This window comes from Amphiura filiformis, chromosome 20 (genome assembly GCF_039555335.1).
Source record: "Amphiura filiformis chromosome 20, Afil_fr2py, whole genome shotgun sequence".
In the NCBI taxonomy this organism is placed as follows: Eukaryota; Metazoa; Echinodermata; class Ophiuroidea; order Amphilepidida; family Amphiuridae; genus Amphiura; species Amphiura filiformis.
The window spans coordinates 26,427,195-26,454,381 of NC_092647.1; the positions used below are offsets into that span (position 1 = coordinate 26,427,195).

At 36.0% G+C, this 27,187-nt stretch overlaps 1 protein-coding gene across 2 annotated transcripts in view; it reads right to left on the reverse strand.

Moving 5' to 3' along the window:
* The window catches only part of LOC140142627 (glycine receptor subunit alphaZ1-like), a 144,330-nt gene that overhangs the window by 43,910 nt on the left and 73,233 nt on the right, over positions 1-27,187 (reverse strand). For both annotated transcript variants that reach the window (XM_072164633.1, XM_072164632.1), the window contains exon 2: positions 2,763-2,848. In XM_072164633.1, coding sequence (XP_072020734.1) covers positions 2,763-2,848 — 86 coding nt within the window. The remainder of the gene's footprint in view (positions 1-2,762; positions 2,849-27,187) is intronic.

Consider the following 27,187-nt stretch of genomic DNA (forward strand, 5'->3'; position numbering starts at 1 on the left):
TGAATCAATGGGTGCTTCATATTACCTTTAGATTATTTGTCTCAGTATAGCGCCATCATGATTGCGATTGCGTTTATACGTAGTCTTGGTTCAGACTCTATGCGGCTATCACGAACATACTAGGAACGACGAGCGTTAGGACCGACACAAACTGGCTGTGTAGGAGGCTAGTTTGGATGTGAACGGGACTATGACGTTCTACCGCAAAATGCAGAAATCCGTAACCCGTACGGCGTTTGCCGTGAACGCCTCTCCGCAATCTCTCTATTATCTGTTGTTGCACGGACAGCTGCTAGTGCTACCATTTGCTTTAAGAGCCTGGCATATAGTATGTTTAATGACATACACGCCGAAAAAAAATCTTATTTCATGTTAAGTCTCTAGCCACCTGTGTAAACGATTAGAAAATAAAAAGCAATTGTCAAATCAGAAGGATTTAATTTACCGTATAAACCTCGATTCACCGTATTTGTATGCCGCGTACGTAAAAGCAATTTAATTAAGGTATTTTGATACTATGAGAGTCATTCAAAAAGTTCTACCTCCATCATCACATCTCTCTTATCTTAAGTGTCAGGCAATTGAAATGACCCATGATTTTACTCTTATTAATCTAATTTAGGCTACAAAATAAATGGTTATTTTATGAAACAATGATTTTGGTTTAGCTGGTTAAAGCGAAAACAGATTTGGTACATCGGAAACGGTTAAAAGCTGAAAAGTTTAGTAAGCATCATATCGTAGCTGGGATTTCAAAACAAAATGAAACATGTGTTACATGATATAAAAAAAACCCAAAAAAAAAACAAACAAAAAAAAAACATCGAATGGTCCAACAGACACACAAATTAATGTTAGTGAAATTTGGCAGATTTCGACTAGACCACATTTAACGGTAATTCGTGATTTTCGTTATATTTTAAGCAATGGATGCATCTTCCACGTGTTAATAAACTTGTACATACTTACTTTCATGTTAACTTAGGTCATCTTTATAGTTTAATATTTCGTCTCAAAGCACTCGCCCGCGTTTTATTATGTTTGTTCAAATCCACCAAACAAAAATATCACGTGTGAAATCGTTAATCTCAATGCAATTCTTCATCTTGCCCACAGTGAAATTTACTTGGCAGATGAGGTGGTAAATTCTTGTCAGAAAGCTCACAGAAACAAATCAAAGTAAAAAAATGCATTCCGCATAAGGTTTTTCAACTAGGGTCACTAGTAAGAAGGCTATTCTGAACATGTGTATCGGTTTTGATATACAAAATACAGTAAGCCAAAAATTAAGGACCAGTTATGTTCACCCACTGTATATCCTGTACAAAGACAGATATGTCTTAATTGGAGCCATCAGCTGCATCTTTAAGTTCGACTTTAAGATCTCGTTCGTTGAAATTATGCAGCAACTCAGCTCTTCAAATACAGACACGACGATCCAAAAACCCAACGAAGATGCCAATTTAAAAGTTGCAGTTTGCCCCATTGCATGCCCTATTGATTTGTACACAAAGCTTTCACGAACAAGAGAACTAGCGCCAAGCTTCCATTGGTTAGCACGTTAAATCTAGCGTCGTGTTTCATTGATTAGAACACAAAAGTGCAACTTTTGATTTCGTTTCTTCATTTGCTTTTAGATCACCGTTGCTTTAATTTTCAACCAATTTCAGCAAAATAAGGTCTTAAGTCAGAGCTTAAGAGTACAGATACTGGATGCTTGTTTTAATTTTGATATACCGTATTTGTCTTTATTTAGGGTATACAGGGGGAATACAACTGGTAACGTAATTCTTTGGCTCGCTGTATATGATACCCAGTAAAATTTGATTCACAATAGGGACAGGTTTGTCAACGCAATAAAAAGCCTTTGGTTTCCTCTAAATTACTACACTGGCTACATGCATGCCTGCTTTAAACACTAAACTGTGCATAAGGAGGGTATTAATGATCATCCATAGACATAATTATGCACTTTTTCCACCACCTTAATACTGCCGGATGACTGATCAAATCGAAGTAGGAAGACCAGAGGAAAAGCCAAAATCACAGGTCATATCGTAACACGCTTTTCGAGAAAATCGCGATTGAAAATTCTGTTATTGGATTTTGCTTCATACTTACTTATTTCTCAATAGAATTTCCTCCACAGGGTATTTATATAAAGAAGAGTCTTTGAAGTTTCATTTTGGTAAAATTGACATGTTCATCAGTCAAGTAAAATAATTATTGTTTAATAATGTGTTAAATGTATAGCTCTTTATGTGAAAAGCTTTATTTTAGTCTGTCGCTATGTTATGTTACAGTCTCGCTAGGTTTTTCTTAAAACGTATAGATCTCTGAATAGGTCTGTATGTGATACGTATAGTTCACCGTATAGATCTGTATGTGGTATACGTACTAATGAATGTGTAAAAGTAGCTTACGGCGTTGAATAGCGCTGTGTGGCAAATACACCAATATTAACGTTTTATATCTCTTTAGTTAGAACGAATTTTTGGGTCTGTAATTTGATAGATTTGAGGAGCTCCAGAACATAATACCACACAATAATTTTCTCAAAAAAAATGCTCGAATAGAACCAAATCTGATGCGACCGACGATAAATCCGTCAATCTAATCTTTCAATGGTGTTTAGCAGTCAATAGTTCAATACCACAAGCCCTGGTATGATATTCTATTGACAGACTAAAACAGGTGAAAGATTCGAATGACGGAGGACCTGTGATGAATTTTATATGTTCTGTTTTTTACACATTACTTACCCCCGTGATTAGGACGCAGTTTGCTTCCATCGTCATTCATTAACTTTTGTAATGCCGTACTCACATTGTTTGACTGCTGAAATGATCTGGATTGTATATAAAACACACAAAAAAAATATTATTATTCGCACACGTTTTTACTACACTTGGAACGTTTCTTTCATCCCAACTATTATAAAATATAAAGTCTTGATTCTTTGAATGCATCTTGCTTGGGACGTATTTATATTACCTCAATAAATATCAATAAAAATACAATGTTATGTTCGAAGCATGAACCATGACTCCCGCTAAACAAGAATTTAGACAGTACTAACTACGCATCATCGTTTTTGAGGTCATTGTGAGAAATTGGAGTTAATTTGAAAAATACCGAGGCCCAAAACAAAAAGATTGCGGTTTCCAAACGTACGTATCGAACGTACGTGGAATCCATTCAAAATTACTCTCATGTGGTGGGATTTTGAGTAGATTCCACGTACGTTCGATGCTACGTTTGGAAATCGCAATATCTTTATTATTTTCATTCATTACCGCCAGTATCTGTTATTTTTTTGTATAAATCAAAATGGCATTTTATGTTATTTTATGCAATAAAACACTGTTATAACGTTACCCTACAAAAAATCGACCAGGTGAACTTAACATTAGCGCCGACAATAAGAGCTACTAGTCACATAAGCGCCGCGACGGCATTATGTGGGTGTGTGTTACCATAACGCTTAGCCTATACACGCCCGCTCACGCGCCTATCTGTGACGAAAACCATGTTCCAGGAGTCATGTGAGTTATTAATGACCACGTATTAAGTGTGCGGCCAGGCAATCAATTTCTTTTGATTGGATCACAAGCTTCGCGTATTCATGAGGTTATAGTCATCTTAACAAACGAACAGGCAAGGATTGAGGTCAACATACACGGGGCAGTTTCCCAAGCAATTGCCTGTTGCAGACCACCTCAAGAGCACCTTGCAACAAGATTGCGCATTGTGCTTTGGATTTGCAAGGAATTGATACCCCGAGCAACATGCAAGAAGTAGAGACATGCTCTACTTTCAAGGAGCTATGCAATATGTTAATAAACAATAAAAATAATGACTGCTGCCGTATGTATATCAACTTAAAATTACATATAGATATACATATCATCCCTTTTGGACATTTCCACTTAAAAGAAAATTGCATTGTATACTGATTTGAGATTGACTTATCCATGGCAGTATTGGAAGTTCAGACAAAGCGTTAAACAGGTTGCAGGGACAAGGTGTTTTGTCTTAGGTAAAAAGGTTCACCAAAATGCCAGTAGACTGTGCTAGGTCTTATATATATAGCTTCAGACTGTCAAATCTATGAGAAATTGTGAGCAACTTTAAAATAGCCCACATTATGACCTAGTCCAGCCCAAATCCTAAAGCCTGAGTATGAGTATTGTACACACACGTACGCACACCACCCACAGTGCAGCTAAACGCACATTCAATGTACATTATTCTGAATTCTATTTCAATTTTGAGGATTAATTGTTCAACAAAGGGGGTCATTCAGTGTAGGCTACTGGAAAAAACGGGGTCATTGGGTGTTTGAAATAAGGGGGTCATTTCATGGGCACATGACGAATGTCAATATATGGGAGTGCCCCCGGGCCTTTAATTACAATAAAGTGGCCAGGACAACGACATTTATGATCGTCTTCTCGCATAACAGCTCACAGCAAAGCCCAATGCAGTATAAGCGCCGCCGTTACGCATTCTACGCAAAACATTACGCTTGGTTACGCTTTTAATATTGCCGCATTACTCGCTGTCAATTACGCCTTGGCTATGCACACTCGCTCCACCTTGAGGTAACCAACTTTAAAAAAAGAAATATATTATTTTTTCTTTAAATCACATTATTTTGTGGTAATATATATATAATAGTAATAAAGGGTACCGAATTTAAATAATGCGCCTCATCCAATGTTTATGTTTTTACTGCATCGGACACAATATTTATGCGTTAAGTTTAATGCATTACCCTTATTTATTTCTTAAATATATTCATGTTGCCACAAGGCAAAGGTTTTCTGTAAGAAGCTTTAAGTTAAAATGATTTTCCTTGCAATTCTAAGGTGACATCTTAATAACAATCTGATATGACTTTTATATTGATCTCTCATTAGGATACGGGTTAGGATGCATACAATGCGCTCTCTGGATTGGTATACGATGTGGGGTTCCTTACTTAAAACAAATTGGAAGTGGTTCTCAATAAAGTGTAATAAATGACCAAAAAATGAAATCCCCATTAAAATGACCATGATACAAAATGAAGAATTAGACAGCGATTCTATGAATACTTCATTTTAAAGAATTATTTGCAATATAAGATATAATAAGTTATATTTCCAGAATGCATTAGTAAACAATGAAGTCACGTTGGATAGATAAATGTGCTAAATTAAATAATGTGGATCTTTTGGCACAAAATAGGCACAGAAAAGACAGGTAATTCGAATTTACAAGTGCAATACAAAGCTATTCAAGTAGAACCCCAAATATATACAAGTAACTACACATCTAGCTCTAAATCAACGGATGACATGCTATTGGTTTATGGTACTCTATGTAAAAGGTTGTGGAGGCTTTGAAAATAATCATTGAAAAGGGATTGTCCACTGGGTATACAATTTACAGTGGAATTACTCATCATGATGCAGTCATGTCTACAGTAGAATTCATCTTGACCTTTGCAGGACTTAAACCCCATTAAAAGCTATTAAACCAAGATAACACTCATTGAAACAGCTCAACTGATTAAATCGGATCTTCTCTGGTTGTGCACATGTGTCTGTTTTCATGTGCGATATCGCAATAAAGCTGGTATTATAGTATCAGTTGGGTAACCGATTATAAAGGAAACGAAAGGAAACAATGGTATGTGTACCTTTGTTTACGAAATGAGACAATGGCCTGCTTTTTGTAAACCAGCATTCTTGAAAATGAGCAACATAATGATTGTTGACTTATCACGGTTTGGAAATAATTTCTTCATATTTTTGGTGTTATTTGTCGTTTACATATCCTTCTTAAAACACAAAAGTGCGACCCTCTCCAAACACCTAAATTAGCTAAAAATTTAGGACATGTTACAAAACTATATTTTATAGAATTTCATAGAATAATTTAAATGTAGCTTGTACCGTTTCGGTCAAATATCCATTCAATTAACACGGGGAGTTGGCTAGCTATACCTTGCCCTCACTCATATTTTACAAAAGTGCGACCATTTCTGAACATCTAACCTAGCTGTAATTTTAGGTCATGTTAGCGAAATATATTTGCTAGAAGTTTGGAGAATAAATTAAATATTGGCTGGTTATTTTTCACACAGTGATGTTAATTAGGCAAGTGTCCATTCTTCCAACATACATCATTTGTAGAGGTCACGCGTCAATGGTGAGAGCACTGTGTATTGTGTATAGGAAAACGGACAGTAACTGCAGTATGTATTAATAGGAAATGTAAAACTGATAGTAAAATGTACCGAGAAACGAGGGTGTCGAGAACAGATGCTTATATGATAGCAAAATACGATAAATTAGAGACCATCTGTACCAACGTAAGGCCTGGGTGCTCAATCTCGCCGATTAACTCTTCAGCGTGCCCGGAACCTACGCCGCAGACCCACGCCGATGCACATATGCTGAGAAATAAAATACTGTTGCGATATGTACTAACAAAATGTGTGTCTGCTCGATGAAAAGCCACGTTTAGTCACCCATTCATCGGCTTGATCGGCCCAACTCCTGCATTTCTCGCAACCGGCTTATAGCACTTGACAACGATACCCTTACAAATTAGGGTCCTTTAGTGTCTTGATTCTTTGCCGGATTATATCGACTGATCCGCAAATTGCTCACGGTGAGTAAACTCAAGTAAGTACTACAATAAACATTAATATAAAGGTTTCGAGTAATATGCATGGCAAACCGCAGAACAAGAAGATGGCAAGATTTTGCGAACTCGATGCCAATAACTGCTAGTGATTTCGCAACCAGGGATATGGCTACGCTATATAAATTCATCGGCGTACTGCGGCTTGAAACTGCAAGCCGCAGGAGAGCCATCGAAATGCTCCGAGACGCCACAGAGTTAATCGGCGAGATTGAACACCGGGGCCTAACATGATGGAAATTAAGAATCACTTGGCTGATATTTTTAAGGAGAGGTTTTGTTTTTGTTTCATGTGCTGTTTAATAACAGCAACCGAATTTGTCTGAGTTTAAGGTAAATTGTTCCAAAATAATGCGTCTTGGATTCTGATTATTTTTTTTTGTCAATATGGATATCACCATGACGACGAATGCTTTAGTTATGGACATCGCTGTTAATAGTAAAGTAATTTTGAGCAAGTAGGTCGTTGGAGAATATTAAATCATATATTGTTAATGTTTTAAATGACTAAAAATATGGGTCAGAATGTTACTATTAAAATTAATACAGGTTCTGACAAGCTTCTTTTGCATTTTTTAGTGCTTTTATGCATTTAATTTATATTTTCCTGCTTGTTAATTATTGTGTGCTTTTAAAACATGTTTTATGCTTGCATTTTATGCGTTTAATGTTATATATGCTTGTATATTATTTTGTACTATTAAGCCAATATTTTAAGCTTTTACATTGTCTTGTTCTTTTTTTTTAGCTAAGGCGCTTAATAAGTGTCTGCAATAATAATAATAACAGGGGGAGAGAGTCACGGTGCGAATTATTATTATCAGCCCAGATAACACCACAATAGTTCAAGTAAGGGTCATTGGGTCGCTTGCCGCGAGGTTTGAGCGATCTCATGCTCCGCCTGTTTGCGTTTATTTTTGGTGTTTGTACTGTGTGTTGCTCTGTGAATTTTGGATATATGGTTTGCCATGGCGGTCTCATTCTCCTGGTCATCTTTTATGGTTCTAGCACGATACCATCTCTTAGTTCTGGCAGTGTTATTTTCTTCGCGATGCATACCTATATTGCATACGCCATTATACATGCCAGACCAACAAGCTGAACCAATGCCGAGTAATTTGACATCCATCATTGATCGTGATCAACGAATATCTTACAATCGTGATCAATTGATCGCTATTCAACCTGCACGCTTGACTAAAGATTTGGCTTCCAAACTTCGATCGCTAGAAATTGGCACTGGCAAGCCTATGGCAATTAATCGTGATCATCTGAAATGGATGTGTTTTAATACTCAATCATGTCGCGAAATGGCTACTGACATTTCTGAAATTGTCCTCGATAATGACCTAGACATCTTAATGTTAACTGAAACGTGGCTATACGCTGAAGGTGATGAGGCATATGAAAGTACAATGACCCCACATGGTTACAAGTCATACTCTTTCCCACGTTGTGGAAAAGAGGAGGTGGAATTGCTTTCATCATTAGATCCAACTTATCCAGATATGTCAAATTTACTCCGTTGAACTACTCTTCCTTTGAAAGTGTTGAAATGAAGTTGTGTGTTAACCAACTTTCAGTTACATGCATTTGTTTATATAGAATCCATCATACCAAGAAGAATAATTTAACTTTTAATGGTTTCATGTGCGACTTTGTCGATATGCTTTCCTCGTACGCAGATTCAAACAGTGATTTGTCATTCATTGGTGACTTTAACCTGCACTTTGATGAGCCTGATGAATCTTGTGTGAAACGCGTTAATGCTGTGTTATCCGACTTCCAACTCTTGCAACTTGTAGATAAACCTACCCATATTAAAAAGCCGTAGTACGAAATGAGAGATCTCTTATAACTTTTAATGATGTTCGTATTTATCGAGGGATATCGGATCATTTTGCTATTTTAGGACAGATTATCATCTTAAGACCTGCTCCTGCTAAACGTGTTGTGACCTCACGAAATCTGAGGGTAATTGATACGGATCAACTGAAAGCGGACTTGTCTGTGTTGTCCCTTAGTAGAGAATAACTTGACTGTCGATAGTCTTCTTGATACCTACAATGATACCCTCCGACAGACACTCGATCAGCATGCTCCGTTGAACACTCGCAATGTTAAGGACCGACCATCCGCCCCCTGGCTCACCACAGAAGTCAGGAATGCGCGACGTAGACGACGAAGTGCTGAACGACTCTGGCGCAAGACAAAACTGTCTGTTCACGAAGAGGTGTATATTAATGCAAGGAACGATACTATCAAGCATGTTACTGCCGCGAAGAAAGACTACTATGCAAGTAAAATAGACTCTGTCGGTTTTTCCACCTAACAACTTTTTAATGTGTCAAGTGAGCTTCTGGGCAAATCAAAATCTCGTACCCTTCCATCTAATATTCCTGTAGATGAATTGCCAGACAAGTTTTGCCAATTCTTCTCTGACAAAATAACAGGTTTAAGAGAGGAATTAGATTCCCGGCATTGTCAGCCTCCATGCCTTGCTATTTATAATGGTCCAGTGTTTGATAATTTTTCTCTGGTTTGTGAAGAGGATATTGTTGCTATGATGAAGGTTGCCCAATAAAACCTGCATCCTGGACCCACTGCCAACTGATCTTGTCAAACAATGTGCCGAGAGTCTGGTTCCTCTCATCACTCGCATCATTAACGAGTCTTTTCTATCAGGTTGTGTTCCATCTAAACTTAAAGAGGCTGTTGTAGTTCCCATTCTTAAGAAACATGGACTTGACTGTAAGAATCTGAAGAACTTCAGACCGGTATCCAATCTACCGTTTATCTCAAAACTTCTTGAAAGAGTGGTTCTTCGTCAATTGCAGCAACACCTTTTTGACCATAACCTCTTAGAAATAAACCAATCTGCGTATAGGAAGGGTCATAGTGTTGAAACCGCAGCACTGAGTGTCATGGACAGCCTGCTTACAAACTCTGATGAGAAATTTGTCTCACTCGTTGCCCTCCTTGACCTCAGTGCTGCGTTTGATACGCTTGACCACTCAATTCTTCTTAGACGCCTTGAAATCACTTTCGGTATCAGTGGCAATGTTCTCAAATGGTTCCATTCAAATGTGTCGCAACGATTCCAATCTGTCATTGTTAATGGCTCTACATCAAATCCGTGCCCACATTTGGACGGGGTTCCACAGGGCTCTGTATTGGGGCCAGTTTTGTTTACATTATAGTCCCAATCCCTCTCAGATGTCATTAATCTTCACAATTGCTCTTTCCATAAGTATGCCGATGATACCGTTGTATTTCAAAGTGGTCCACCTGAGAAGTTTGAGGTATTTAAGATTGCAATTCAGGAATGTATCAGTGACATTTTATGTTGGATGGACAGCAATAAGCTAATGCTAAACACGGATAAGACCGAGGTTATGATTGTGGGCACCACTTCTCGTGTTAAGCAGGTTGCTAGTAATTCCATCACAATTTTGAATTCTGATATCATAATACAGGAGTCTGTTAAGTACCTTGGGGTGAGATTGGACCAAACGTTATCCATGTCCAGTCACATCAGTGAAGTTTGCCGTTCATCATTTTTGTCTTTAAGACGTATTGGGTGTATTCGGCCTTATCTGTCTGATAAAGCTACATCATGTCTTGTCAATTCAATTATAACATCTCGTCTTGACTTCTGTAACTCGTCCTTGACTGGTATCACCACCGACCAACTTAACAGACGTCAAAGAATACAAAATTGCGCTGCCCGTTTAATCATGAAGAAAAGGAAGTATGGGCATATAACCCCCGTCATATATGAGCTTCACTGGCTGCCTTTAGAATTTCGAATTCAGTATAAGTTAGCTGTTCTTGCTTTTCGGTACTTTGAAGATACATTACCAACTTATCTGTCTGCTACGCTCTGCACGTACAAACCAGCTCGATCACTTCGATCTTCTACTGAAAGATTATTGAAATCTCCCCGTGTTAATCTTAAATCGGCTGGTGAGCGCTCCTTTCATTTCGCTGCTCCGGCTGTTTGGAATTCGCTTCCAAACAGCCCCCGTAACATACATTCGCTTACTCAATTCAAAAAGCAGCTTAAAACGCATCTTTTTCTTCGTGCTTTTCCGGATTCACATATGTAACTTGTTTGTCTTTATTGTTTGTGCGCCTTGAGTTCTTTTGAAGATTGTGCGCCTACTAAGAACCCTCCATTATTATTATTATTATTATTAAGTAAGGATAAATCAAAGAATTATATAAGGTTGGTAAGGACTAAGTAGGGAGAAATTGCCATAAGCTTTCTGATGATGCATTATATTTAAAGATGATGTTACAGACGTGAGTAATGTGGGAATTCCAACTTAAGATATCACCAATTATGATCCGTAAGAGTTTAGTAGTATTGATTTGATCTAGTTTGTATGTTATCAATCATAATTATAATGTCAATGTTAGGAATCCGATGATACTTATTTTAAATATCATGTAATTCGTTTTGTTAACATTTAGTGGCACAGGGAGGTAAATAACATGTTAAGTGGGTGGGCATTTTCCCACCTAGTAAATTAGTTTGCCCACCCAGTAAATTCTACTTGCCCATTGCCCAAAAATGCCCACCCAGTAAATTATTTTGCCCACAAAAAATTGGGCACCATAATAATTATTATTATAATCATTATCTAATTTTACTGCTTTTTTCCTACGTATACCTGGTATATAGGAGCAATGGTGAATGATAATTAGTATAAGATTTCCAAATACCAAAGTGAAATATAATTTGTTATACAATTGTTCTTGAAAGTTGGTACATGAATATGCTAAAAATTGGCATAAGATGCATTTAGGGGGAGATTAAAGTCCACTTTTTACATCAAAGCCAAATTGTACGCATAAACAGGTCTACATTTCCGAAAATCCAAACGCTTGGATGCCATTAATTATTGCTGCCCACCCAGTAAATTATTTTACTTTATTTGAGGGCAAAAATAAATTAAATTGCCCACCCAGTAAATTATCCTTATTTACCTCCCTGTTAAGTGGCATCTTGTTTTATTAAAGTGATTTTTCTTAATTGTGCGTAGGATATAATTTAGTAAATTGTGAAATGTGGTATTTGTAGGTTTATTTTCAGAATTAGTTTTAGGCCTAAGGTTTCTTATCGGTCTGGCGCTTACTGACTTTAGATGTTTTTTAGCATTTAGTAACTTTTAAAGTTAAGTATATTATCAAAATATTATACCCTATTTTAGGCTTGGGTTCCCTATAAACCTCGTTCCAATAAGCCCAATCGGCATTGGAAGTTTGCAATGCATTGTGGGACAGTTTTTGCAGTTTTAGGACACTTTGTCCTTTGACCTATCGTGAAAATTGCTGTAATTATTAATAATTTATTTATTATTGTCATAATGTTATCATTAAAAGTATTTAAATAATTAATTCATTTAATAATAATGTTTTTTAAGTTTGTTTTTATTCTAGTAACACGTTTTAAATTATATTTTGTACGCACAAAACCCGAATTTTTCTGAATTTTCCATATAGGTCAAAGGGCAAAGTGTCCTAAAAAAACCGGAAGTTACAATAGCGATTTGGCTTATTACTTTAATTGGCGCTTCTTAGATATATGGATGACATGATTTATATGGCTGATGGAATTTACATTTGTTATAATAGCAAAACATGTATGCATTCATTCGCGCAGTCATTCCGTAAGCATGCATTGTGTTGTTGTTGTTGTTGTTGTTGTTGTTGTTGTTTTCAAAATTACAAGCAATTACTTAATTATTATTTTTAATATTCAATCTCCTTTGGCTATGTGTCTTTGTAATTCAGGCCTGGTCCCTGTGGATAGGGTCTACCTTCACTCACATACTGTATTGTATGGCTTTGTATTTTTGGTTAGAGACCACAAATATACATTAGGTATAAAGGATATTAACTTAAATCACATGGTTTTTTTTTAAAGCTATAGTTGCTTTTGTGTTTTCATTGTGTTCGCTTAAGGGGCCATTTTTAAGGGGTAGGGGTAGCATTTTGTCCATAATTTCGACAATTTACTTTGAATGCGGGGACTTTTGATGACCTCTACCAGACCAGTCTTGGAAAAAAAAAAAAAAGTATTCCATATTAAATGTCAAGTCTGTACATAATAGAACAATTAAATGTGCTTGGGTTGTAAAACTTTCAAACTTGATTAATTCCATTGCCTCATTAGACTAATTTGCCCATAATGATATATCTATATCAAAAAATGAAATCTTAACTATTTCATATATATATCCTGAACATTCCATAAACACTGATACTAAGTTTGTGAAATTATGGACAGAATTGCTACCAAAGTAGTCAATGGTTTGGTAATTTTGTTCTGCGAATTCTATCACATATGGCACGATGCGACTTTATTATGCGAAGTTATACAATTTGAATAAAATTCAAAAAAGCATTTCAAAAGTGACAAAATTTACATTGACCTTTCTCTTGAAACGCGCTAATTATAAACATAGCGAGTTAGTGTTAATATGTCACGCTATAATGAGCCCATTAGAATAGCCGGTAGGAATCACCATGAAGAACGAAATAGCCCAAATGTATCACATTTGAAATGTTCTCATTTGCCATTCTATTCGGTATAACTTGAAGGAAATAAAGTCGCGTCGTTTCAATTGAAGTATCAAATACGCAGACCAAAATTATCTATCCAAGGATTACTTTATTTGGTACTTCTATGTGTTTGTATACTTTTTATGCGCAGTATATTAAAAGATAATTTCAATCAAATCATATACCGTAAGTCTTCACCTCTATGCCAGGACTTACCATTATTGAAAATGTATTGTAAAATATGCCTGCATGGTCGTGCAATACGAAAAGGTGAGTTAGTAACCTAGTTTTATTAATTTTAATATTGAGACATGTTAAATATGATTCTGTAAAGAAATCTATTTCTGCGCGCAGTTAAGTACTTCCATCCATACAAGCTGTAGTGTATTCCATCTCATCGGGCCACATCTCTTAGATGGAAGACATGTCCTTAATCTCCCATTTAGATTTTAAATAGAGTCCCTGATCATGCAACCCGATTTGCAATCATCACTCCCTGTTTGGGAGATGAAGGCCAAGTCTTCCATAGTGGGTGTAATGATTTCATCTGGAATAGCCAATGACGCACTGCATCGAGACTTCCATTAGCCATCGCGTTATTTGCTACGTCTTCTGTTTCATACATTTTACCTTATAGTTTCTTCATTGCTCACATTAGGCCACGATCATGTTGACAATAGGAAACAATTGTAAACCATCTGATAGGTCCTCCACTTTATTAGTGAATTATAGTCAGGAGTTTCTTAAGCTTTGATATTGTGCCCACCACTCTCTCTTGTAGTCTTGAATTAATAAAATGTGTTATAAAAAATTCCTTCTTTTAAATATCATCATATTTCCTATATCTTTGCCTTGTCACTACTATAATGTAAATTTGTTGCAGAGTCATTGCAATTTTGTTGCAGAGTCATTGCAATTTTCCATTGATTTTTGTGTTGTTTTCTTTCTGCAATTTTCCCGCTTATTTTTCCCTGTTATTAACTTTGTTTCTCCGTCTGTTTTTCCTTAAATTATCTTTTTTTATCTTTATTTCACTTTTCACATTTTTTGCAAAAGCCAAATAATCCTGTGAACATATAACCTGGATTTCTGTATGGGTTACAGTGACGTAACTTGGTGGGGTAGTACAGCTAGAGATTGTGCGGGGTTGGCTGGTGGTTTTAGGTTTTGGTGGTTTCATACAAGCTTATCCTGAAAATGTCAAAAGCACTGATCATGCTGATACACTGAAGCAAAAATGGACAAAATTGCTACTCTTAAAAGTGAATCAAATAACCATGAAATCAGTATGTTACCATGGCAACCATTTAGAAATATCAGAATGAAATGCTTAATCTATGTTAATAACTAACAGGAACTTCAGATACAACTTTAGAAATAATTAATACTGTTTTTTCACGCGTTTCATTGCTAAAATTATAAATTTATAGGTTTTTGGGATAAAAAAAAAAAAACCCTGAATTTGATGATCATTAATCGACAAACTGAATATGCCTGGGTTATGGAATGTTCCTAAAGACTGTTCGGTGTTATTTTAGGGTTGGGTTCCCTATAAACCTCGTTCCAATTAGTTAAAGATAAGCAGTTATTTTGACCTTTGATATTACCAGGCTTTAATTGGCGCTTCTTAGATGTTTGGATGAAATGATTCATATGGATGGCTGCTAGAATTTACTCTTGATTATAATAGCAAAAATTGTATGCATTCATTCACGTATTCATTCCGTAAGCATGCATTCACCCCGTGACGTTTTGATTAAATGATTAATAAATAAATAATGCAAATGGCAAAGAGTTGGACTACGATCTGTTTGAACACCATGACATTTGTGTTTAAGTAGACATTTGAAAAACTTAGCTAGAGGTTAATAACTGCGCATCGGTTATTTGGAGGGCATTGTGAAAAATCTAAACATTTTGCCTTTGGAACCGAGATATATCCCGAGGGGCGTAGCCCCGAGGGATATTCCGAGGTCCCGACATGCAAAGTTATTAACCTCGTTCATAACCGTTACTTTGATCTTTTAACTTTAAAAAATGACACAACATTTTCCTCAAAAGTTTGTAAAAATAAAAAAAAATTACATCTTCCCTATCCCAAAATCGATCAGGCTAAAACAAAACGACCAATAACAAAAGTGCGTATCAGAATCTGTGCAAATATGGTAGCGCGCAATCCAAATACGGCAGCCAGCGCGCGCCCAGTTTGTTGAACGCACAATACGGCGCACGCGGAGGTCAATTGTGTGCGACATTGGAACAATTACGCATTTTGCGGTCAATTGTGGGATATTAATGACCTCGATTTGAGTTCGCGTTTTCACAAATAATAAAATATGATTGGATCGCACGCATCGCGTTTATTAATGAGGTTATGAATGTCTGTTTAATCAGGGAATAAATAAAGATTGGGAAGCGTCACTCGAGGATAAATGTAATAAAACTATTGATGCCGCCATTACCATGCCATCGCGTAGGCCTGGAACACTACCGCGATTTCTACCGGCTGCATCGCGCCCGTGCTCCGCGTTCAAGAAATAAAATTACCCGTGAAAATCACGGCTTGCTGCAACCAAGGTTAGGCCTTTTCAAGCCTGCAACAGTGTATTTTTTTCAAATGTTGAATAGCTGTTTTTAATACTTTTAATAATATTTTAGCGCATCCATTAACTTAATTTATTAAATACATCAAATCGACCAACAATCCCACTCTCCAGACCAAGATTTCAATACAAGAAAAATACTGTTTCAATCACAAAATTAACCTTATTTTCGCGCCTACACGTAAGACTTGGCAATAGTCTATTCAGATATCGTTGTCAAGCTCGAGGTGATTGACCCCCGATGATTGACAGTCGGGAACGCGTACTGTTACGCGTAGTCATGGTGCTGGGCGCGTTCGGGGGTGCTGGCGACCGTCGAGTCGACGGTCGCCAGCACCCCCTTTTCCCAAGATGGCGGCGCCCATGCTGGTACCAAATTTGTGATTCCCGGCAATTTCTGTATAGCATACCGTAGCGTGCAAATTTGGCCAAATTTGGAGAATCAGCGAATCACTGTCAACCCCTTGGTTTTAATACTCTCCATTATTTTCCAAAGTCATTTTGGTTGGAATTCTGAGATCAAAGTACAATATATGGTTTAAGAATGCAATTAAACATATTTAAATACCAATCTTTCCGCAAGATGATATTAAAAGGAATTATCAGAAATAATTATGGCGATTACTATTTGTACGTATCTGTTGCATATTTGAACCATGTTTTTGTTGTTGTTGTTGTTGTTGTTGCTTTCAAAATTACAACTTAATTATTACTTTTAATATTCAATATCATTTGACTCTGTGTCTTTGTAGTCCAGGCCTGATCCATGTGGATCGTGGTCTATATACCTTCACTCACATTCTTGGTAATTTTTGGTTAAAGACTACCAATATACATACATTAGGCTTAAGGGATATTATCTTAAATGACGCGGGATTTTTTTAGCTATAGTTGCTTTTGTGTTTTCATTGTGTACGTCCAATGGGTTATTTTGACAATATTTAAGGGGTAGGAGTAGCAATTTTGTCCATAATTTCAACAATTTCGGCGGGGACTTTTGATGAGCTTGGGTTGTGAAACTTTCAACTGCCTGGTGGTGTTTTCTTTTTGCCAAACCAAATTGACTAACTCCATTGCCTACAATTATGACTGCAAAGTCTTAAAAACATGCTTCAATTGACACAGAATGCCTCATTAGACCTAATTTGCCCATATGATATAATTATATAGCTATATCAAAAAATTAAAATCTTAACTGTTTCATATATCCTGAAAATTTCATAAACACTGGTGCTAAATTTGTGAAATTATGGACAAAATTGCTGCCAAAGTAGTCAAAGTAGTAGTTTGACAATTTTGTTCTGCGAATTCGACCACATATGGCACGATGCGACTTTATTTTCCAAAGTAAAACAATTTGAATAAAATTCAAAAAAGCATTTCAAAAGTGACAAAATTTACATAGACCTTTCTCTTGAAACTAATTACACTGCAAAAAATATTTCACTCAACACTGAGTAAAAAGGTAACAGCTCAACAGTTCAGTTAAAAATTACTCAACATTGAGCTCATATAGGTCACAACTCAACATTGAGTAATTTTTTTCAGTGTATAAACATAGCGAGTATGTGTTTATCTGTCACGCTATAATGAGCCCGTTAGAATAGCCAGTAAGAATCACCCTGAAGAAGGAAATAGCCCAAATATATCACATTTGAAATGCTCTCTTTTGCCATTCAATTCGGTATAACTTGGGGGAAAATTATGTCGCATCGTTTCAATAAAATACGCAGACTAAAATTATCCATCCAAAGATTACTTTATTTGGTACTTTTATGTGTTTGTATACTTTTTATGCGCAGTATATTAAAAAATAATTAAAATCAAATCATTATACCGTAAGTCTTGCCAGGCCTGACCATTATTGAAAATGTATTGTAAAATATGCCTGCATGGTCGTGCAAGACGAAAAGGTGAGTAAGTAACCTAGTTTTATGAATTTTAATATTGAGACATGTAGAATATGATTTTGTAAAGAAATCTATTTCTGCGCGCAGTTAAGTACTTCCATCCATACAATATGTAGTGTATTCCAGCTCATTGGGCCACACCTCTTAGATGGAAGACATGTAGATTTTAAATAGGGTTCCTGATCATGCAACCCCATTTGCAATCCTCACTCCCTGTTTGGGAGATGAAGGCCAAGTCTTCCATAGTGGGTGTAATGATTTCATCTGGAATAGCCAATGACGCACTGCATTGAGACTTCCATTAGCCATCGCGTTATTTGCTACGTCTTCTCTTTCATACCTTTTACTTTATAGTTTCTTCATTTCTCACATTAGGCCACGATCCTGTTGACAATAGGAAACAATTGTAAACCATCTAATAGGTCCTCCACTTTATTAGTGAATTATAGTCAGGAGTTTCTTAAGCTTTGATATTGTGCCCATCAATCTCTCTTGTAGTCTTGAATTAATAAAATGTGCAATAAAAAATTCCTTCTTTTAAATATCATCATATTTCCTATATCTTTGCCTTGTCACTACTATAATGTAAATTTGTTGCAGAGTCATTGCAATTTTGTTGCAGAGTCATTGCAATTTTCCATTGATTTTTGTGTTGTTTTCTTTCTGCAATTTTCCCGCTTATTTTTCCCTGTTATTAACTTTGTTTCTTCGTCTTTTTTTCTTAAATTATCTTTTTTTGTCTTTATTTCACTTTTCACATTTTTGCAAAAGCCAAATAATCCTGTGAACATATAACCTTGATTTCTGTATGGGTTACAGTGACGTAACTTGGTGGGGTAGTACAGCTAGAGCTTGTGCGGGGTTGGCTGGTGGTTTTAGGTTTTGGTGGTTTCATACAAGCTTATCCTGAAAATGTCAAAAGCACTGATACACTGAAGCAAAAATGGACAAAATTGCTACCCTTAAAAGTGAATTAAATAACCATGAAATCAGTATGTTACCATGGCAACCATTTAGAAATATCATAATGAAATGCTTAAGGGGGTACTACACCCCTGTGGTAAATTTGTGACTATTTTTGCATTTTTCTCAACAAATAATAACACACTGGTAACAAAATTTATGTATATTATTGGGGCATGGAATCCAATTACTACACTGAAATTTCAGTGACTCAAGACAAGCGGTTCAGTATATATGATAGGAAATGAGGTACAATCTAGCGGTACCTCTTTTCTTATCATAAGTAACGGACCGCTTGTCTTGGGTCACTGAAATTCCAGTGAAGTAATTGGATTTCTTGCCCCTATAATATACATAATTTTTGTTACCACTGTGTTAATAGTTTTTGAGAAAAATGCAAAAATAGACACAAATTTATCGAGGGGTGTAGTACCCCCTTAATCTATCTTAATAACTAACAGGAACTTCAGATACAACTTAATTATTACTGTTTTTTCGTGCGTTTCATTGCTAAAATTATACATTTATAGGTTTTGGGATAAAAACCCTGAATTTGATGATCATTAATCGACAAACTGAATATGCCTGGGTTATGGAATGTTCCTAAAGACTGTTCGGTGTTATTAGTCTTACCAAAACCAAAAGGACTCATACCATTGCCTGTAGTATACGAGGGGACTTGAAAGTGTAAAATACCAAATATTGTTTGAATTGACCAAAAATGCTTAATTTAGACCTAAAATGACCATATATGAACATTGTACACGTGTAAATATATAAAACAATAATGCCAAACCTGTTTCATACATCCTGAAAATTTCAAAGGCATTTAAACTAAAAGTGGTCAAAAATGACCCCTTGGGGCACACCATGAAATTACAAAAGTGGCTATAGTGAAAGAAAAGAAAAGAAAAGAAAAAATCAGACATGATTCAAGTTAATATCCCTGAAACCTAATGTGTATTGGTGGTCTCTAACCAAAAAACCCAAAGTCATCCATTAGCTAGTACATGTTTGGAATTTCTTTAAGTACCAATACTAATGGGTCTGCATAAACCGCACTGGTTAAATATTTATTGGGTGTGTCGGGAGATGGTGTCAAATAATTTTTGATAAATTAACATCATGGTGCTCAAGTAAATGGCTGATTTAGGGAGCATGAATTTGAATTTTTTAGGGGGTATGAAATTTCTGAATCTTACCAACATTGTTCTGAGAATATCAAATTTATTGAACTTTGAGGTGATATTTACTGAACCTAAATGTTGGACATAGATAAAATGCACTTGTAATGTACCCGTTTTGAAAGTGTAACAAATGCCTGTATAGATGGTGCGCACTAAGAAAGTATTGATTCATGGTCCAATGAATTATAAGCGTACTGTAGACAAAGAAAATGCGTGAGGAATATGTGCAGTTGTTTTGGTACCGTGAAGTTCAAACATGGCCGGGTTGGTGGGCGTTTCAATCTTCCCAAGTCCTACTATTTTAAAGAGCCATTTTTTAGGCTCCTCCCATTGAAAAAAAATGGTATATTGCTGACGAAGTTTAGGAAATATAGCCTTAAACCCCAATACATTTGATAATAACAGAACAATGTTGCATAAAGTCAGAAATTGTGTCCTCCACAAAGCTCAAATTCAGCCTCCTAATCCGCTATTTTAGGTAAATGCACTACATTATAAAAACCTTAATGTAAACCCATGGAAAGAACATTTTCTATCAAACAATTATTCCACACCATCTCCGGACAGAGTTAATTTTTAACCCGTACAGTTTATGCAGATCGTTTCCAGACTAGTCTTGGCACTTCGTAAAGAAATATTCCATACTTAATGTCAAGTCTGTTTGTATTGTATATATTATTTATAATATTTAATGTCATTTGGCTCTGTGTCTTTGTGTCATGTTTGGCATGTTCTGCATTCGATCATTCCTTATACGGTGTACTATGTAAACTATTTAATGTCACTTGGCTCTGAGTTTTTGTGTCATGTTTAGCATGTTCTCCATTCAATCATTCCTTATAATACAGATGTTCTATTTATACTATTAATGTCATTTGGCTCTGTGTCTTTGTGTCATCTTTAGCATGTTCTCCATTCAATCATTCCTTATAATACAGATGTTCTATTTATACTATTAATGTCATTTGGCTCTGTGTCTTTGTGTCATCTTTAGCATGTTCTCCATTCAATCATTCCTTATAATACAGATGTTCTATTTATACTATTAATGTCATTTGGCTCTGTGTCTTTGTGTCATCTTTAGCATGTTCTCCATTCAATCATTCCTTATAATACAGATGTTCTATTTATACTATTAATGTCATTTGGCTCTGTGTCTTTGTGTCATCTTTAGCATGTTCTCCTTTCAATCATTCCTTATAATACAGATGTTCTATTTATACTATTAATGTCATTTGGCTCTGAGTTTTTGTGTCATCTTTAGCATGTTCTCCATTCAATCATTCCTTATAATACAGATGTTCTATTTATACTATTTAATGTCATTTGGCTCTGTGTCTTTGTGTCATCTTTAGCATGTTCTCCATTCAATCATTCCTTATAATACAGATGTTCTATTTATACTATTAATGTCATTTGGCTCTGTGTCTTTGTGTCATCTTTAGCATGTTCTCCATTCAATCATTCCTTATAATACAGATGTTCTATTTATACTATTAATGTCATTTGGCTCTGTGTCTTTGTGTCATCTTTAGCATGTTCTCCTTTCAATCATTCCTTATAATACAGATGTTCTATTTATACTATTAATGTCATTTGGCTCTGTGTCTTTGTGTCATCTTTGGCGTGGTCTCCATTCAATCATTCCATATATGTGACCCCTCGGCACAACTGAGTCCGGATGTCGCCAGTGCCACTATTGAGATATGCTCCATCGAACTTTACAATAAACAATAGGAAACAAAGGATTTATTGACTGTTTTATTGATTTTTCACTACTTAAATGTCAAGTACTATAGACATGATATACATCATTTTAAAGCTAATTTCAAGCAGACCATTTTGGTTGAATATCTCAAAAATGATGATTGGCGACTTCAGGGATAAGTTGTGCCGAGGGGTCACATATACGGTGGTTCTATTTATACTATTTAGTGTCATTTGGCTCTGTGTCTTTGTGTCATCTGTGACATGTCACATGTTCTCAATTCAATATATGCAATTAGTCGGAAGTCGGAAATATTGATTTTGAGATATAGTCAAAGAAAGAAAACAATTTCTTCACTTTCCTATTGTTTTGGAAACCATGCATCTTATATGCACAGAAAATTGTACCAGAAAAATTTACTTAATTTCGCACACCAGGAGCTACGTCCTTGTTTGGAAATTATAAGAAACACCGATCTTATATTATGCAGCATTTTTAAGCACTTTATACCAATTAAGTCCATGTGATGCGTCAAGATATTTTATGGCAAAAATGCATCAATACTAGTCGCTTGATTGAATTTCTGTACAATATAGTACGTATTGATAGATAAGCTAATACTGGTATTAGGTAAAGTATAAAATTACAGGTAAATTATGAGAATAAAGAAATAGTGAATTGTAATGTATTAAAACGACAACATTCATTAAGAGTATTAGCTTCTATTTTGTACATAAAACGTATTAATTTTTATATAAATTTTGATCAAGGTTCTCCATTTAAGATAATATTTAAGATAATCATGATTATATTTAGGAGTATCTATTTTCAATGGATAATATAATCCATTTTCACTGTTGACACGGCATTTCAAGCCAAGGTCATGATTGTGTCCACTTTTCATTCAATATACCGGTATGGAGCAAAATATTTAAAGTAGTCTATAAAATTAGGCTTGTACTTTTAAAGTCCGTGATGTTCATTCAAGATTCAGGAATTTTGAGCAAAATATGGAAGTCTAAGCTTATTTACATGGTCAAGAGCGAATCCGAGCCTCTAAAAACGGGGACATTCAGACTCTGAAGGGAAAGGGTATCCCTTGGGCTCCTACAAAATGACCAAAACTTAAATCATGTAAGCCTACATTTAAAAAAACAGAAACAGATAATATTTTTTAATGAATAGTGCACGCAAATGAGGAACTGTCAAGATAAAGGTGTTGTTATGATATTGATAACACAGTGTGAGCCTGATTTTCATTGGTCATCATTAGGAGAGGAGTGAAATTTTGATTGAAATAATTGAACCAGGAAGGTTGGTGTTGGAAGTTGATTGTTAATCCAAAATTGCTGGGCGAGTGATGAACGTTCTTGATTGTGAAGTTTATCCGATTTATTTGTGGCATTATTAATAATCGGGGGGGGCATGGGGAACATTTCTCCTCCACATGGGGGGGTGTGGGGGGGGTGTGGGTGTGTGTGGGGGTAATATCAAATATCAAATATTGTAAAAATATTAGGTATTACAATTATTTGGATTTTTGGCTAAAATAGTATGAAACTGAAAATTTTCTCATAAACTCACAGACAGCACATTTTCTATCAAATGATTATTTTACAACAGCTCCCGACACACCCAATTAATATTTAGCCCATGTGGTTTACGCAGACAACTTCTAGATTAGTCTTGGCACTTCGTGAAGAAATATTCCATATTAAATGTCTATACTTGTTATGATTCAATATTTTATCATCACAATTTATAAGATTCAAGATTGTAGTAATACAAATTCGTATAATTTATAGGATTCAGTTCAAATCTTCAACTTCATTCACACGATGATAATAACATGATAACTATCATGCACTGTCTTGTGAATTCGTTGCACCAATGCATATGAAAAGACCATGATATTTCATACATTTACACCCATTTCACCATAATCCCATGATCAACATTATCAATCATTATAACAAGCAAATTATGTCAGCAATTTACGAAAAATAACATGTGGAGGTAAATGTGCACGACAAACTGGCAACTGGTACTGTGCATATATAACAGCTGCTCTGTCATTATTAAAAAGAGATCATGAAAATGTGCAACTGAAACAGAGCTATCTCTATGGAATGGAAATCATGAACCTAACATTGGCTGACTTGAAAGTATTGACAACTTTCCAGAAGAAGATATTGAAGCAAATTCAACACCTGCCAGAGAAGACTGCAGATGAAGCGGTATACCTTCTTCTTGGTGCACTTCCAGTTGAAGCCAGAATTGAGCTTAATCAGCTTACACTGTTCCTGATGACTATAACCGGTCAATCTATTGAGTGGGAGATTGCTGAAAGACAACTGGCAATGAAAGACTTGAAATCAAAGAGCTGGTTCATAGGTGTGAACAAACTACTTCATAAATATGATCTCCCAAGTGCTCATGACTTGATCATCAGTCCTCCATCAAAAGCAATGTGGAAGAATGCGACCCATTCTGCAGTAACTACATTCTGGAATGATAAGCTGAGAAATGGAGCCACAAGAAAGTCCTCTCTGAAATATCTCAACACTGCATACTGCGGCATCGGTTTAACCCACCCAACATGGGAAAATGTGGAATGTAACCAGAGAGATGTCTACAGAGCTACCATCAAGACAAAACTACTGACTGGTACTTACAACCTACAGGGCAATCGTGCCAAATTTAACCAATTCAACATTGACCCAACTTGCCTGCTGTGTAATAAAGAGGCTGAAACCAGGGAGCACTTTCTTGTCTGCTGCACAGCCCTTCACAAACAGAGAGACCCCTTTGTCAAGCAGCTAAAAGCTCAGTGCGAAAGTCTGCATCCGGGTAGCTGGTCACTAACTGCTGAATCTAACACAGCACTTACTCAACTCATTCTTGATCCAACCCGCTTTGCCTGCTATCCCAACCTGCATGCTCACACTGAACCCATCTCAAGACTACTTGTGTACAGACTTCATGTCACAAGATCTGCTATCATCGCTGCTCTGCCTACCTAATGACTTTGTGAAACTCCTAATTTTGACTTTTAACTACATAAAAGGACTTGTATATACAATATGACTTTTTACAGAATTGATTTTCTGGTGCTCCTAATGCAAAGGAGGAAATTACGTCAACCAACCAACCAACCAAAGGCATTATTTTCTCAGTGAAGCTGATAAAAGGTCGTATCCAGCTCTCATGATGCACATTAAGCCAACTTAAATCAAACAGGTGAATTTTTGGGTGCCAATTGCACCGCGACAGGGCATATTTCGAACACATTTAAGTCTACTCAAAGTCTCAAACCACCACTTAATTCCCTCTTACTATAATATTACACATGCATCTTTCATTATTCAAAGTATTCCAAGACTCACTAAATAAAACCATTGCTAATTATTACTTTCAAGAGAAGCGTAAACAGGAGTTTCATATTACACTTTCAAAGCTTTTCGTTTCACAAACGGAGGCACGACGAGACGGGGTAGTTTGGATTTTGAGTATTCAAGAAGTGGTTAATTATATAAACTCTAACTCTTGAGATCTAAACTCTCATACGGATAGGATATTAGAGATAAAATGTACAAAGTTACACTTTTTGACAACCAAACGGCTGGGAGGGGGTGTAGGGGGGGGGGGCGAAAATGAAATTTGCTTTGATTTTGATGAAACTGATCTCAAATTGTTTGCTTTGTTGCAAGAAACCAGCAAAGAATAGCTGTAAATATCATGGGAGCTTTCTTAACACAACAATTCGTCAAGGTCAAATTGATTCAAGTAGAACTCAATGTCGATTTTATGTGTTACTAACGTAACGAGACATCATACATAGCGCACAGTATTATTTTTCTGATTTATCATGAAAAGACTTGGGACCCGTTTTAACAACATCGGAGCATTTTTCAATTTTGTACCCTGTGGTGCCAAAATTAGACCTATGACGTCACAATGTTACATTTTTGCTCATAGCTCCATAACTGTACATCGTAGATAGACCAAGCTATACTTTTTCTGAATCCTTATGACTAGAGAAACACATTGCTTTTATAACTTGACCTCTGTGTGTAAAGTTCAGTGACCTTTTCTCGTCGGATAAAGATGCGGTGGAAATACCTCCATAGCCTTTCGATAATGATCAGTACTGTATTTCTGCTAAATGCAGCACATTTAACATGATTTGCACAATTGTTACGGAAATGTATTGGACTACTAAAGTTAAATAGTCATTATGAAGCCGTGGTAAACGATATTATGTTATAAACTGAACTAGCACAATATGGCGGTTTTTAAGGGTTCAACAAAAATAACCCACCCACTAAAATTACTACACATTTCTTTGCATAACTTGATTTTCATTTTGTTGAGTTCGAAAATTCAAATTATGTGAATAAAGGAATCGTTTTTAAACCCTTCCAAAGTTGATCCATTTTCAAAAAAAAAAAAAATAATAATAATTTGGTCAAAGATAATCACATTCTTCAAAAATTATGCTTTCAGAAAAAGTTTTCAACATCCCATGCATGTTGAATGTTGAAAAGTGCAGCTTTTTCTGATTATGAGAAGGAAGAACTTTGGGAGGGTAGTAAAACGATTCCATTGCTCTATTCGCAGTTTTATAATGTTTCAAGTCAACTTAAATGTATTCAAGTTGTGCAGAGAAATATTTTATAAAAGGGGGTTATTTTTTAACCATTTAATACGGACATTTTTGTTCAATTTCATCGTAAGAATTGAAAACAACCCGTGGGTATTCATATTAGTGCTCATTTGAATACATTGGATGGAAATACAGAATACTGACAATAATGTTTATTTTGTAGTCGACATATGGTATGTGAGAAATGTACTACTACTACTACTACTACTACTACTACTACTACTACTACTACTACTACTACTACTACTACTAACTACTACTACTACTACTACTACTACTACTACTACTAATACTACTACTACTACTAAAGGGTGTCCCAAAAAAAAGAGGCCCCACATTGCGCCCTCTTTTTCTCCTATTTCTGAAACGTTGATCAAATATATTTTGGTATGTAAAGAAACCCTAAATCGTTAGCTTTAATAAACCAAAACAATTTTTTCAATCGGCTCACAATTTTTGAAGATATGCCCTCTTTAAGAAATGTACCCGTTTTTCACTCTGTCCACGGATGAGGTTTGGCTACATCAAAGATTTAAACGAAACACACGGTTAATGACATGGATCGATAATAGCATTAGTCTTGGGAAAGCATTCACTATAAGCGAGGATCACCAGCTAGCTTCAAACATCTTCGCAACCTTGTATTACTGCTGCATTCGCAAGTATCCGGCGCACAAGGCCTTAAGGATGGTACGCAACGCAATTAATGCAATGAGAACTAGGCTGAAACCTGTATTCGTCACGGAGGCAACCAGGTAGAGGGCAGAGCAGCACAGTAAACTCACTTCAAAAGAACCAAAGACAAACTAAACAGCCCTTTTCAGGGCTACCTTTTATTCAAAAGAGAAATGACTTATGTTGTCAATAAAAAGAAAGCAAGAAAC